Source organism: Podarcis raffonei, chromosome 2 (genome assembly GCF_027172205.1).
Source record: "Podarcis raffonei isolate rPodRaf1 chromosome 2, rPodRaf1.pri, whole genome shotgun sequence".
NCBI lineage: Eukaryota > Metazoa > Chordata > Lepidosauria > Squamata > Lacertidae > Podarcis > Podarcis raffonei.
Window position 1 is genome coordinate 85,923,319 of NC_070603.1, and position 14,531 is coordinate 85,937,849.

The window sequence follows — 14,531 nt, forward strand, 5'->3', positions numbered from 1 at the left end:
GAAAAAAAGCCTGTGGTTTTGGGTGCAGGCTTTCAGGAAAGGAGACCTAGGTCAGTCTCAAGGCCAAGCCTATGGAGGATATCAGATAACAGCAATGACACTTAGCAGACCAAACCACTCCTTTACTACAATTCCTGTTTTCTTCCTGCAAACACCTACTCTTCAAGTATTTTCCTCTTGCACTCCCTAATAATGCCCTCGCGTGGTATGTCCATCTTGGTTGCTGCCATTTTCAAGATGCAGATTTACTTGCAACCCAGTTTCATAGTCCTAATTTCACCAAAAATTCATTTAATTCATTTCATACTATCTGGTTGCATAATCTTGGCTTCCTGTATGAAGAGAATTTATCTCGTGAACCACCTTGAAGTCACATTTCAGGTGGCAATATTCCATTTTGATATAAAACCCATTTCTGTAGCTGGAAAATTCAAACTCTTACTTACTTACTTACTTATTTATAATTTTAGTTTTCCAGTTGCAGAAATGGGTTTTATATCAAAATGGAACACTGTCACCTGAAATGTTGGGGAGAAGGAAAATCAAATGGAAAACCAACAATTTTCCTCTTTAAAACAAAAACAAAAACCTTAAAAACTCAGCCCCCACTATAAGGAAAGAAATAGCATCACAGTAAATGTATAAGAATCCAGAGGTGCCTGGTGCTTTGAGGTAAACAAGCCGGGGTCAGAAATCACTTGGATCCCATGTACAACTCCCACTGAGCTCCTTGGAGGAACGGAAAGATACAAAGAATAATAAAAGTGTTTATAAAAGTCCAGGGGCCTCATCATTCAGCTCAGATTGTAGGTCAAATAGGAATGGTCCTTTTCTACTGACATGATGCACATCGCTTGGCAGCACCTCTCCCACTTCTCCCTTTCTATTCTTGTTCAGTTGCTGTGCCAACCTAAAGGCCACCCAGATTATTAATACGAGCTAGCAGTGCTGGTTGCTATGGCAACCTCAAGCGCTCAGGGCAGGCATAGGCCTAATTGGGAAAGACAAGAAGGAGTCAGGCCTGAGTCACAAAGACCCATCAGCACCGCAAGGCGAAGGTTATGGACGCCAGCTGAGGAAAACTTATGTTGCCACGGCCAGGCAAATAACCTGTCAAAAGGGGAATGGAGAGAGGACATAGGTGTTAAGGCCCCTCAGGGGCAACAAGCTTGGGGCCACACAACTATAACCATAGCATAAATGATGCCTCTCCAAGCAGCCACCCAACAGACCAGAGTTCAGATTAACCATGCAAAGTTCTTTAGCATGAGTCAAGAAAATTTGCATACAGGAAAATAGTCTTTCCATTCATCACATGAATTGTACAAAAAGAAACGAGGGGGAAGCACCAGTGCTTTTATACATGTTGATTAATAATAATAATAATAATAATAATAATAATAATAATAATAATTTACATTTCTATGCAACTCTTCACCCAAAGATCACAGGATGAAACACAAAAATATATAACATAGCAATAAACAAAAACAGTAACCCCCACAGAAAAAGTTTAAAAGGCCTTGGGTTGTTTAATTAGCCAAAGACTTGGGAGAAGAGGAATGCTTTTTGCCTGGCGCCTAAATATATGTAACAAAGGTGCCAGGTAAGCCTCCCTGGGGAGAGCATTCCACGACTGGGGGGCCACTACAGAAAAGGCCCGTTTTCGTGTTGCTACCCTCCAGACCACTCATGGAGGGGGTCACATGAAGATGGGTCCCAGATGATCATCACAGGGTCCAGGATGGTTCATATGGAGAGAGGCAGTCCTTGAAATATTGCGTTCCTGAGCCGTTTAAGGATTTATAGGTCAAAACCAGCACTTTTAATTTGGCCCAGAAACAAATTGGCAGCTAGTGCTGTCAGGCCCAGGATATATCAGACAGCACGAGGATGGTGCTAAGAGAAGTTGTATTCAGACAGCATAATGTATTTAGAAAGTAACTGAACAATTGTTCGATCGGATTTGGTGATCTTTAAAAGGAAATTTCTACTGCCACTGGCTCCATATGACATGTACTGAAAAGATACAAATGCTCCATCTTTTAGACACCATCTTGATTTGAAGTTCATTCTGTTTTAGCCAGCAAGCCATGACACCTTTCAGGTTATTCCATGTCTTTCCACCTCACCCCCTGGTTTTCCTTTTCTCCCTCCCCTCCAGCAGTCAAACAAATTCTCTTTAGCATATTCAGTTCTCCTGGGGCAGTTTTGGGAAAGGGGGTCAACCTCTACTTTTTCTCCACTTTTGCAAACCTTGGGCTTCTCCAAAACCTGCTGCTACCTCTCTCCTGTGTGTATATATGCACTCTAAGAACTGAGTTTTCTATTAGGATTGAGATATGATAACTGAGAAATAAGATATTTCATTTCTATCAAGCAGCTCAAAATCGGCGGCAGCCACAACCTTGGCAGAAAAGGCAGTTTAAACAGGACCCTCACCAATCTATTCAAGCTATTCTTCACAACCATGAGAACAAGAACTTCCCTACTTTAAAAAAACCTGAATATAGTCAGAGTTCTCTATATATGACTCAATTCTGTGGCAGGCTGCTAAATATGACATGCAGATTTCTAAGGCCCTTAAACACAGTAATAGTAGATTGCCAGGGAAAATAAAGCATGTCCACAATAAAATTGAAATAAATTTCTGCTCTAGAGTGGGTTAGATAAGGGGTGTTCTATTTTTAAAATTATGAAATACAGTTTTGACCTTCTCATTTTCACAATTTTTTAAAGGACTTCCTCACCGCTACTATAAAAAGAGAAAGGTTTCTCATAAACAGCTGTATCACACATTCCTATGAATGGAGATCTTTAACAGGAAAGGGACTTTAGATCATCAATTAACTGCAGCTTTATGGGATTGATGGAAGAGTAATGGATTAGAGGAATGTGTCTGGTTAACAGACACTAGATAGTAAACAAGATAACAGGGAAGCAAAAGAGGCACTTAAAGGAGATTTAGTGGCAGCAGGCTGGAACTCTGAACTACTCACACTGGGAATTGTTTGCTTTTATTTCTAGCATCATTGATGACAGAAGCAACAATAAAGGAATACCTTAACCCTTTGGCGCAGAAGTGTGAATGTGTAAAAAAGAACATTATCTGATTTTCTGTAACTACCAGAGAAAAATAAGCCAGGTTTCTTTCTATAACTATTAGAACAAAATTAGCTAAGTCTTAATAAGTTTAATGAGCCAGTTATTACAACCAGCCAAGTAAATGCACATTTTCTCTCTGTCTCTCACTACAGATACCTGGTATCCTTCCATCATGTGAATTTAAAATTATCAGAATGCCTGCAGAAGTTTTCTATTTGTTCTGAATCAACAGCTGATCACTATTTTCTCTAACTAAAACTCAAAAATAGAGCTCTAAGTTAACATCTCCTTTGTATTTCAATATAAAATTTATATAATTTTATAATTTATAATTTTATAATTTATAAATTTATAATTATACTTTATAATTATATAAATTTATATAAACTTCAAATACTATTTATCTACATAACCAGCCCCAAATAGGAGAAACAACTTTAAAATAATCAAAAAGAATAATAACCACATTTTTTCTCCTTCTGGATGATTCAGGAAAAAAATGTCTGCTTGCTATTAGTATTATTATTATTTTGTTCTTAGTGTTACTGTTGTTTATCATCATCATAGTGTTATTTTAGTGATGTAATTCCAGTGGCTTCTGCCTACGTGTAAGCCCAAACACATAAATTGCTGGTTTTCATATAGGAGGTGATCCACCATTATTAATAAAAACTTCACTAGTTGAATAAGCTTTAGCCCACCTAGCTAACTGCCCACCAATCTAGCAGTTCTGTCAAGTCTTTTAAGATTGTCATCCAAAGCCTTGCTCCAGGTGCTGTCACCATCTGAGGTGTGGAAGTTGGTGACTCCTCACCCACTCCTTGGGACTACCCTTCCCAAGGCTTGTCTGTCACCTATGTGACACCTTTTGGGCACAAACATATTTGTTTTCCAAGGCTTTTAACAATCATTAAAACCTGAAATTTTAAATGGTTTTATCTGAATTGAATTCTTAACTGATATGTCCTTTGCTGTTTTTATTTTGTATGTTTTCATATTATGAATATTGCAATTTTTTTTATTTGTGAGCTACTGTGGTAATGAAGGTGCAGAATAAAAAACCATAAAAGTAAATAAATAAGCAAAGTAAGTTTAAATTGCTATTCCAGCTCAATCAGCCAGCAGTCAAGTTCATTCACTCACCAGTTATGTTTAGCCACCACCACTTAGTTAGTTTGTTGCCTTCTGGTCCACCTATGCCAAGGCAGTAAGATAACCGAACATGTCTAGGTACAGATGGAGACTGGAGCAAGGGCCATATATTACTGGTTCATCTGGCTTAGGGTGGCCAGTGTGGTGCCTTCTTTCTAATACTGGACCACGACTCCTCTCATTGGCCATGCTGATGAGGGTTGGAATCCAACAACCTAAGGAAGGCACCACATTGGCTACCCGCAGAGCACCAGCACTTCTTTTTTTGCTGACCATGGCAGCCATTTTGTGCTGGCACCCACAACACTTTTATCAGTATAGAAGTACAATCACCTCATTTTTAAATAACTTAAAAAAGCACTGGTTACCCCGATCCAGATCCTTGGGAACTACTGTATAATAATGGTTAAGTCCAACCGTCCAGCCAGCACTGGTCAAATGTTTTCATGTGTATGTGTGTGAAAACACATGAAGATGAATTACTGTATTTTTTGCTCTATAAGACTCACTTTTTCCCTCCTAAAAAGTAAGGGGAAATGTGTGTGCGTCTTATGGAGGGAATGAAGGCTGCGCAGCTATCCCAGAAGCCAGAACAGCAAGAGCGATTGCTGCTTTCACTGCGCAGCGATCCCTCTTGCTGTTCTGGCTTCTGAGATTCAGATTTTCCCCCCCTTGTTTTCCTCCTCCAAAAACTAGGTGCGTCTTGTGGTCTGGTGCGTCTTATAGAGCGAAAAATACGGTATATCTTGTTTGTGTTTGCATTAAAACAAGAATATGCTTTTGTATGTTGCATGCCATTGTGTACAGGAAATACTAGATAGGTTGCTTGAATTCACAGATGGGCTTATTCCTCTTCTTAATATTCTGCTGTTGTATAAGAAGACTAAAGGCGAAGACAGAAATTCATTCTATGGGCACATAGAGACAGACAGAAGAAACTGAAGTTGCTGTGCCCTGGAAGTATACTGACAGCACTGATGAAAGACAGACTTTCTCCCCTCCTGGTCAAAGCATAAGGTAAACCAGTTCTGTGGGTTTTGCAGCAGAGTTCATTTTCACAGCATTTATTGGCTAACAGCTGTAGCCCTTCCTCCTGGGAGCTATTTAACAATGTTCTCAAATGCATTGTGCTTTTAAAAAAAGTGCCAGATGAACAGATAATTGTGTGAATTTTCAAGAAGCACCTTTTTTAAAAAAGAAAGAAAAGCACAATGTAGGTTTTTAACTGCTCCAGGGAGGGGGTCAGAAGGGACTACACCTGTAAGCCAATCAGCACTGCATGCAGCCAGATCTGCAACTAATTGTACATATATTGTGAAGATGGGAATAATCTGCAGCAACTGTTATTTGCAGGTACATAAGCACCTTAAAGTTTGGAGTCCTGTGGTTTGGAGATGGTATATTCTACACATTATGTTTACTGGAATAAATGTTTGCTTTGCTTGACAAAAACAGAATCTTACTGCATATTAGCCTAAATTAGTTATCAGGTCATGCCTATCAAATATCTCCTCTGGCTCCCAGATGTGACATCATTGCAATTACCTAGAAAGACAAGTTGCAGGGTTGCTTCTTACAGAACTTCAAAAAGACATGAGTGCTCCCTCTCAAGTCTCAGTTATGTGTCACGTATGAGATGTGAGAAAGCCAAGATCCACGTCTCTGTTTCAGAGACCTCATCAACATCAACATTTCAAAAAGCCTGATCCATGTATTCCCAGGGGGGTGTATTTGCCACTTCCTCAAGGCTGGATCCCATGCTACTCCAATAAGATACAGATGACTATGGCTGCAATCCTATTCACATTTATTTGGCAACAAAATCCTACTAAGTTAATGGGACTTCCTTCCATGTAAAAATTCTCGTGGAGTTGCTAGTATCAATAACTTATTATTCTAGTACTTGTTCACAGTGCACTGAATGTTGGCCATCTGGATTTAGCTTTAAAGAAAAGAGGACAGAAATGTAGTAAATAATGTTAATAAAAAATCAAGCCACTTACGCAGTCAATGTTGTCAGACATGTTCAAGATTATGTAATTTTTGCCTGCCAGGTTGCTCCAGTCCTTGCAGGTCACCTGAAAAACACACACAGAGAACTCCATGAATTTAGCAGGAAATTATTTGGGAAGTAGTATAAACCTATGAACATATGAAACTGCCTTGTGCTTCTAGACCACTTCTCTAACTGGCAGCATAATTCCAAGGTCTCACGCTGAAACCATGAGGCGTCTAAGGCTGTGTAACCACTAGCCCATTTATAGCACAAAAATGTAGCTTTCCTCAATCCAGAATATTTCATGCTCATTCTCACAATGCTGCTTTCAATCTAGATTGATACTTGTTTGAAAAGTTTCCATGCCTTTTCCTCCCAGCACATGTCCCAGGTGAATGAAGAAGTTATTGCGATCTTGGTAAACAGCCACTCACAACATCATTGGGCAGGTGTCGATACACACACTCCTTGTTTACATCTATTTTCAAATGGACACACTCTGCAGGGTAATGCTGAATCATTCTGCAATGAAATTTTGTTTTCAGAATGAAACCAGTTTCTAAAGAAGTGCTGCGGGGCGGGGGGGGGAGGTCAATAGACGTAGATTCGGTGTGGACTATGTGGGGAAAAACAAGTGATTATTCTCCATTGTTTCTAGAATAAAATGTTGCGTGTACACAGCTTAAGAGTGAAGATAGATGTTCAGTGGTACTTCGGGTTAAGTACTTAATTCGTTCCGGAGGTCCGTTCTTAACCTGAAACTGTTCTTAACCTGAAGCACCACCTTAGCTAATGGGGCCTCCTGCTGCCGCCGGAGCCCAATTTCTGTTCTTATCCTGAAGCAAAGTCTTAACCTGAAGCACTATTTCTGGGTTAGCGGAGTGTGTAACCTGAAGCGTATGTAACCTGAAGCGTATGTAACCCGAGGTACCACTGTATGTTTGAACAGGGGCAGGTGTGGCTCCAGTGGGCTGCCAAATAAGCTGCACTCCCCCTTGCCTTCATTTCTGAAGACACTAATACAGAGATTATGGATCAAATCTTGGTTGTCCCTTCCTTTTTGCCCTTCCCACACATGCTTCAGTCAAGCTTACCCACTTCTTTCAAGTACCAGCATGTTTATCTGATCAAATGTTTTTTGAGATATTTAAAATGTTTTGGGAAGGAGCTGGGAGGGCTCTCGGACCCTGCCAGAAACTCATGCTGCCTTTCCAAAGCCTGGCGCCATGTTTATTCGGCTTGGGGGGGCGGGAGAGTGTTGTAGCCAAATTTTGGCATCACTCCCCACGACAAAGCAGTGAGCAGCCCACAGGTTTCATGTCAAAGTTCTCTTGTGGCCACTTGGTATGAAAAGTTGGACCGCCCTAATCTAGTAGAAGAGGCTACTAGTTTGAAATATAATGGTATTAGCTGACTATTTAAGTGCTCTCTTCAGGATCTCAAAGAATGAGCTAGGTTGCAAGAGCTATAACTAAGTGATGGTGCTGTCCAGGAGGGGCTAGGCATTTCTTCTGCTCCCCTCAGCTGGCTGGTATGAGGGATTGGCTGATACTGGAGACAAACACACATCTGCTCTGTGTTGGATCTGTGACTTGGGAGCTTGTATGAAAACTTAATGGAGAAGCAAGATCTGTTGGGGTGTTAATACTGTGAGACCCTTCATCCTATGCTCACATTGTATATATGTATAAATAAATAAATACATATATTCTAAAGACACCACAGCCTCCACTTCATTCTAAGGAAACCAAACATTAGGTAAAGTGCAGGCGCCTCTGGAATCTCTCACCACTCAGAGATTGGGGTAGCATGCAATAATATATTTGACAAGCATTTGTTGGCATATAGGAAAGTAATCTTGTTTCCCAAAATCTTGGCCTAAATTCTGTGTAAAGAAGCGAGTTAAGGTCTATTCTTTCCCACATTCAGCAGCATGCATTAAAAAAAAATGTCTAAAAGACCACTTTCACCACACAAGCCTGCCTGATTGTTACAATCATCATCAGAGACCTTCTTCAGGTCCCCCTGCCTTGTAATGTTAGGGTTGTGATGACCAGGAAGAGGGACTTCTCAGTCAAAATGCATATTTATAAAATTCCCTTCCTAGGGAAACTCCCTGGGGCCAAACCTCATGTCCTACCAGCACTGAGTGTGGGTGAAAATTATTTTATTTGTCCAGCTTTCCAGAACGTTATCCAGCATCTTTTAACACTGTGAAAAAATTTTTTTTTATTGATGCTGCTGGTTTTTAGCTATATTGTATGAAATGCTTTTAATTTTTCTGCTGTTTTTATCCTATGGTTGCAATTATTGCTTCTTTGGCAATAGGAGTTTTTTTTTAAGTGAAGGGCAGCTTACAAATATTTAAAATAAATGCTTGCTTGTTAACAGGGAAAATGACACAATTCTTCATGGTCTCCATATATAAAAAAAAGAGAGAGAAAAGCAGAAAGCTTCCTCTGCTCCTCTCTTGTCACGAACATACACTTTAACTGAAAGACTGGAACTACCCCTTTGGGAAGGAGTATCACTTATTTCTGTAGCGCAACCTATCCTTGGTTGGCTCTACCGAACACAATAAGGTGATGAGGCAGTTTGTGCTAATTGCCAGGGTGGCATTCCACCACCACCCCCTTTTCTTTTTTGACAGAGACAAATCTACTCTGCTATTTTCCAGATGGAACTAAATGCTAGGATGCCTTGCCTGATCACAGGAGTGGCCCATTTGAATGAATGCATTCTCACTATGGGGTCCTCAAAGACCCATCCACATATAAAGCTACACACTCATCGTAGAGCACTAATTGTTCTTATGCACAACTATGCACTTGAAGGCCACATTGCTCCAGTGGGGGAAACTTCTTCCACACAATACACCACAAGTGACTCATATTCATGGCATCTTCTTATTGTCTACCTTTTAGTACCAATTGACTTTCTCATTTTGCAGATTAGAATATTAGTTTCTGTATAAAAATAATAATACTGCGTGTTCACCAGAATTAATTCCCCTGAAACTAACTTCAAGGTTGAAATACAGCTGTTTGTCAGCATTCTTTTTCTAACCTTTAACTATGGAATAAAATACGTTGACAATAACCGCATAGAATTTGTTTCGATGATTTAAAATGTATTAAAATGCAGCAAATCAAGGTTCATTTCCCACAGCTCAATGGAAGAGAAAAACATTCCCTCTTGTTTAAATGAGGAGCCTTTTATACACAAGTACCATTTACTAGCTATTGGATGAAACAGGAGTGTATGCTTTATAGAAGAAATCTGAAAAAGATCCAGTTGGAAGGAATCAATGAGGAAGAGGGGATGTCTCCTACAACTCAGGAACTGAAAATTCCTGGACTATAAAACCTGGACTCAAGAGCTGTTACTCCTAAACCTCAGCATCTCAGCACGGCTATACTTCTACAGCATTTCAGGTTCATGCCTTTTATGTTGCTGCTTAAAAATTTAAAGGCCATTTCACACTCGTACTAGCATGAAGGAAATTTAAGTAATTGTGTGCAAGTTGTTTGCCCTTGACTTTGAAACACTGGATTATAACTGAAATATTCAACATGCACACAGACACACACAAAGGAATATTACCTGTGTCAGACTCCAAGGCACTCCTGTGGACAGCACAGCCGTGTGGACATCTTCAGTTTGCAGTGCAAAGCTCCGTTCTGCTGCAGTAGTTGCTGCGACTGGCAGCTTTGTTCTATTCTGATTGGGAGTGGAAGTAGGAGCTGGGTTATCAGTCCAGTCCCAGAAACCCACTGAAGAGCTGGGGTTTGATGGGCTGCTAGAAGACCTAGGAAACGTCTCAGCAACAAGAGTGCTGTCCCCATGCGATCCTGCTCTTAGAAAATCATCTCCCGTCTCCTCCGCTGTAGCCATTTCTGGGGCCACTGTCCCTTCTATGGAATCTCTTTGTCCCATTTCAGCTCCTGCTATGGGCTTTTGCCTCTCCCCTCTTGTGGTTTCCACTTCTTTTACATCGGCTCCCACTGTACTTATTGTTGCTATGGGTCCCCCCCCTCCTCTTACTGTACCTTCTGAAGAAACCTCGACAGGGACCTCTGAGACAAGCTGAGGTCCTTTCGGAGTGGCTGACAAAATGGAGGACAGAGGCAAGAGGCTGGGTCCCATACTGCTCCCTAGATCAAAGCCTGAGGAAGCATGTTCAGGAGCAGATTCTTCCTCTTGCCTGTCTGCAGCTGTTTCAGTCATTGGACCCATTCTGCTGGTTGTTGTGGAGAAAAGAATTGAGAACAATGAGTCCTGGCTAGGTGCTTCAGGAAAAGCGTCTGGTGTTTGGCTGCTCTGAGCAGGTCCCTTTGACTGGTTTATAGGAAGTAATCCTTCCTCTTCCTCAAGGACACTGGTGGAAGGAGCTTCAGAGTCAGGTTCAAGGGAATCAGATGGCTGATGGAGAGTGGATGTTTCCCAAGGATTTTTAGCTTGTGTCCCATTTCGTTTAGGCAGAGCCTTCTGGGAGGCCAGTGGAAAACTGTAATCTAAAGAGAGGAGGAAAAGAGGTTTCATGAACAAACAATCCAGGAAGACTGGGGAAAAGGAAACACACTCCTGAAATCTTCTTCTACCTTATATGACACTGCATAGATGTCTAGTTAGCAACCAATTATTCTAGATGATCTACCATCCTTATTCACCTGAAATTTCCTTCTGTCCCAAAAGACTTCACCAATTTTCTCTCTCAGCTCCTTCAAGCTGAACTTCCCCAGGCAGCTTTATCCTCTCACTTTACTTCAAATTGCTTGTCAAAACCCATTTTCCCAGCAAAGCTACACAATGCTTAAAATCTTACATTCCCATGTAGATGGTACATGCAAATTTCATTCACCCGCATTAGAAACATTCATTCTTTTCCCCTTGACATTTTTCTTCTTTGTTCAAAACACTCTCCAGAGTCTGAAAAAAAACCTCCATTTATGAAGCACAATGTACATTGGTCATCAACCCTTAAAAACGATTCATTGCCAATCATTCACGCTCAACAGGCCGAGTATCTAAATATAGACATTGATTATTTTATTTTGTTTTGTTTTATTTATTTATTACTAACCTTCACCCTACAGTGAAATAAATATTCCATAGTCAGTTTAATTGCTCACTGGACACAACTTTTATTGATTATGGTAATAATCCAGGTGGTATAGCTTAGGTCAAGGATCCAGTTTTTGGACAGCCCAACCGCTGGGTGATGCATCCCTCCCCAGCCCAGAGGCTGGGGGAATCAGAAGAGAGTTATATAGGCATCAGGGACCCATCCTGGCACAGGCCCCTGCCCACAACCTGTGTGCATAATGATAAGCCTCACTCAGACCCATGAGCTTGAGCTGAGTCTTTGGAGCAACCCCACCTAAGATCCCCTATGAGGTTCCTCCATTTGACTACAGATCCTGCCCAATTCACCTCCCTTTCCAACAAATAAAGTTGTGGCAAAAGCTTATATTCAACTTACATAGCTCTACGATGAGGGTGAAAACCTCACTACATGACCACCAAGTTTTGCAAAGAGTAAAGTTCCTGTCAACCAGTGGGCAAAAGAAGAAGCTTTTCACCCCAGCATCCATCCAAAGCCTTGTCACCCATGACTAGCTCCAGCCAGGCAACCCCTTGCAGTGCCCACACTGGCTCCTTCCCCCAATTGCACACAGAGAAGAAGCAAGTCCATTGTGAAAGGGTGATGAGTAAGGGGGGTGGGGTTGCATTTAATCAGCCTACCTAATCCCTGATGCACAGCCAATGTTGATATACTATAAGTTCACACAGAAGATACAGAGAATCTCAGATGGCACCACATACTCATGGCGAAGGAACTCTGACACCATGGCGAATCCCACAGCATCTCTCTCTCTCTTTCTCACACACACATATACTCCCCATAGCATTACTTTCCACATTCCAATTTTATGGAATTTTAGGAGGGTAGGGTTTCTCCCCCAATCAAGTTGAATGCACATAGCCCAAGTGAATAAGAAAAAAGAAGTGATGCAGCCAAACAGCTGCTAAAAGGGCAGCAGGGGGCTTGATTTAGTTTCCCCAGCAACAGCTGATCAGCACTATCACTAAGTATCTGACCTGGGCTTAAGTGCACATGTTGCTGGACTGCTGCCATGATGTCCAATTCATATCCCATAAGGCAAAGTCTAGAATTCTGGGGTGTTGTGTGGCAGTGAATACCACCTCCCTGGATAAAAAGACATGCACTCTGTAACAACATCATAATTAATACAAATGCTGCTGACTTGTGTTTATTGTGAATGCAGCTTTAGATACCTTAGAAGAGAATGGTTTCTATTCTGTTGGCTCCTATGTGTGGTCATTTGATCTCTCTAGACTATGTTAATATGCTGTATCTCTGCTGTTCTATTTGCAAACTCTAAACCAGCTTTAGTATCATATTTTGCCGTAAAAGCAGCTCCATTTGCACCAGAATCAAAATGTGTCACGTAAACACAAACTACCTTTGGGGTGTTTCAACATCTCGTTTAGTGCAAGCTACTGTCTTCACTTCAGTGCTGTTCACATGCCATACTTTCTCCCCCCCCCCCCAACAAGCTACACAGCTCACAGGCCCAGCATGTTAGTTTAGTCCTCTGAACTGGCGGGCACACACACAAGCCTGCTGCTTTATCCAAGGCTGCCCCTGCCAGTCTTCATTCAGATGGCCTACTAACCAAACGGTGCTGGCCAGAGCACAGATGCGATCCATGAAGTAACTATCCTAAGTCTGAGCCACAGATCATGAACTGAATATTATATGCTCTCTCTAAGGAAATGATGTACTCTGTTTTAAGCCCCAGGATGGACATTGGATAGCTTGCTGGAAAAAACCAAAGCATAACCTGTCCCCAGTGGGAAGGAAAGCCCTGCCTAAGATAATGCAAAGACAATGATTTAAAGCAAAAAAATTTTTTCCTTCCAGTAGCACCTTAAAGACCAACTAAGTTAGTTCTTGGTATGAGCTTTCGTGTGCATGCACACTTCTTCAGATACACTACTGGAAGGAAAAAAATTTTTTGTTTTGACTATGGCAGACCAACACGGCTACCTTTCTGTAAATGATTTAAAGGTTAGGTGCAAGGAGATGATTTTGCTTGTGTTCCTTTTTGCAACTCATAATACATTTTATCTTTGAGTGAATGGAGATACTAAAACAAATGCATAAAGCGCAAAACGGGCTACCAGTTATTAGATCAATTAGATCATAAGAAGAAAATTCACAAGGTACGACCAGCCATTTCTTGCTTCCTAATCTTCCTTAATAGTTTAAATATAAGAGGCACAAAACAGTGTCCCAATCTAATACCACTAAAGCCAAGAGTTTATTTTTTTTTAAAGGGAAAAGCCAGCCATACATATATTATGGCAACCAAGCAGCCACCTGGAACCCACCAAGAAACACTTCAGTGTAAAGTCTGTTCCACACAGGAGCTAAAAGGTGTTCAGAATCTGCTAAAAATGCAAACAATTGATCATAAATTGAAGTGTAGAAGTGATTCATGCTGGTAATCTCCTTGCCCAGCATGAGAATTTGGACAAAGGAAGCACTTTTTCTCCACACAGTGCATAATTAATTTATGGAAGTCACTGCGCAAACACATAATGATAGTCCTAGCTTAGATGGCTTTAAAAAGGGATTAGACAAAGTCATGGAGGATAGGCTATTCACAGCTATGAGTCACAATGACTATTGCAATCTTTAGGTTAAGAGGCATACTGATGGTGAACAACAACAGGAGTGGGTTGGTGCCTTAATGTTCTGCTTCTGGGCTTTCCAGAGGTACCTAGTTTGACACTGTGGGAAAAGTATACTTAACTTGGGGAACCTTTGGTCTGATACAGCAGTTCTCCTATGTTCAAGCTCCACCTATTTGTCTGCTGTCGATATAAAGACTGCCCACATGGTAGTGCTAATCTAATAATTATTTTTTCCTAACCACCCATGTATATCTGTGGGTAAGTTTAAAACAAACAAACAAACAACAACAACAACAACAACAACAAAGCCATACTTGGAAAAGGGAGGGCCCACTGTCTTACTTTTAAGAGACGCAATCTGGCTGTAACAGATTTATCTGATTAAACAGAGGGAAATTATATTAACCAGCAATTGAATTACTGCTAAGTAGAAGCCATCTTATTAAAAAAAGGGGGTTTCTCTTGCTTTTCCATCAAGAGAATATTCATTTCTATTATGACCAGCTTCCAAAATGGTCCATCAACTTCATAAAACAATTCTAAAGTCAGTATG

General features: G+C 40.9%; 1 protein-coding gene across 1 annotated transcript in view; it reads right to left on the minus strand.

Moving 5' to 3' along the window:
• Positions 1 to 14,531, minus strand: part of PODXL2 (podocalyxin like 2) — a 52,342-nt gene that overhangs the window by 6,072 nt on the left and 31,739 nt on the right. Inside the window, exons 3-4 of the mRNA XM_053377994.1 lie at positions 9,857 to 10,767; positions 6,261 to 6,335 (exon numbers count right to left, since the gene is read on the minus strand). Of these exons, the coding sequence (XP_053233969.1) occupies positions 6,261 to 6,335; positions 9,857 to 10,767 (986 nt within the window). The remainder of the gene's footprint in view (positions 1 to 6,260; positions 6,336 to 9,856; positions 10,768 to 14,531) is intronic.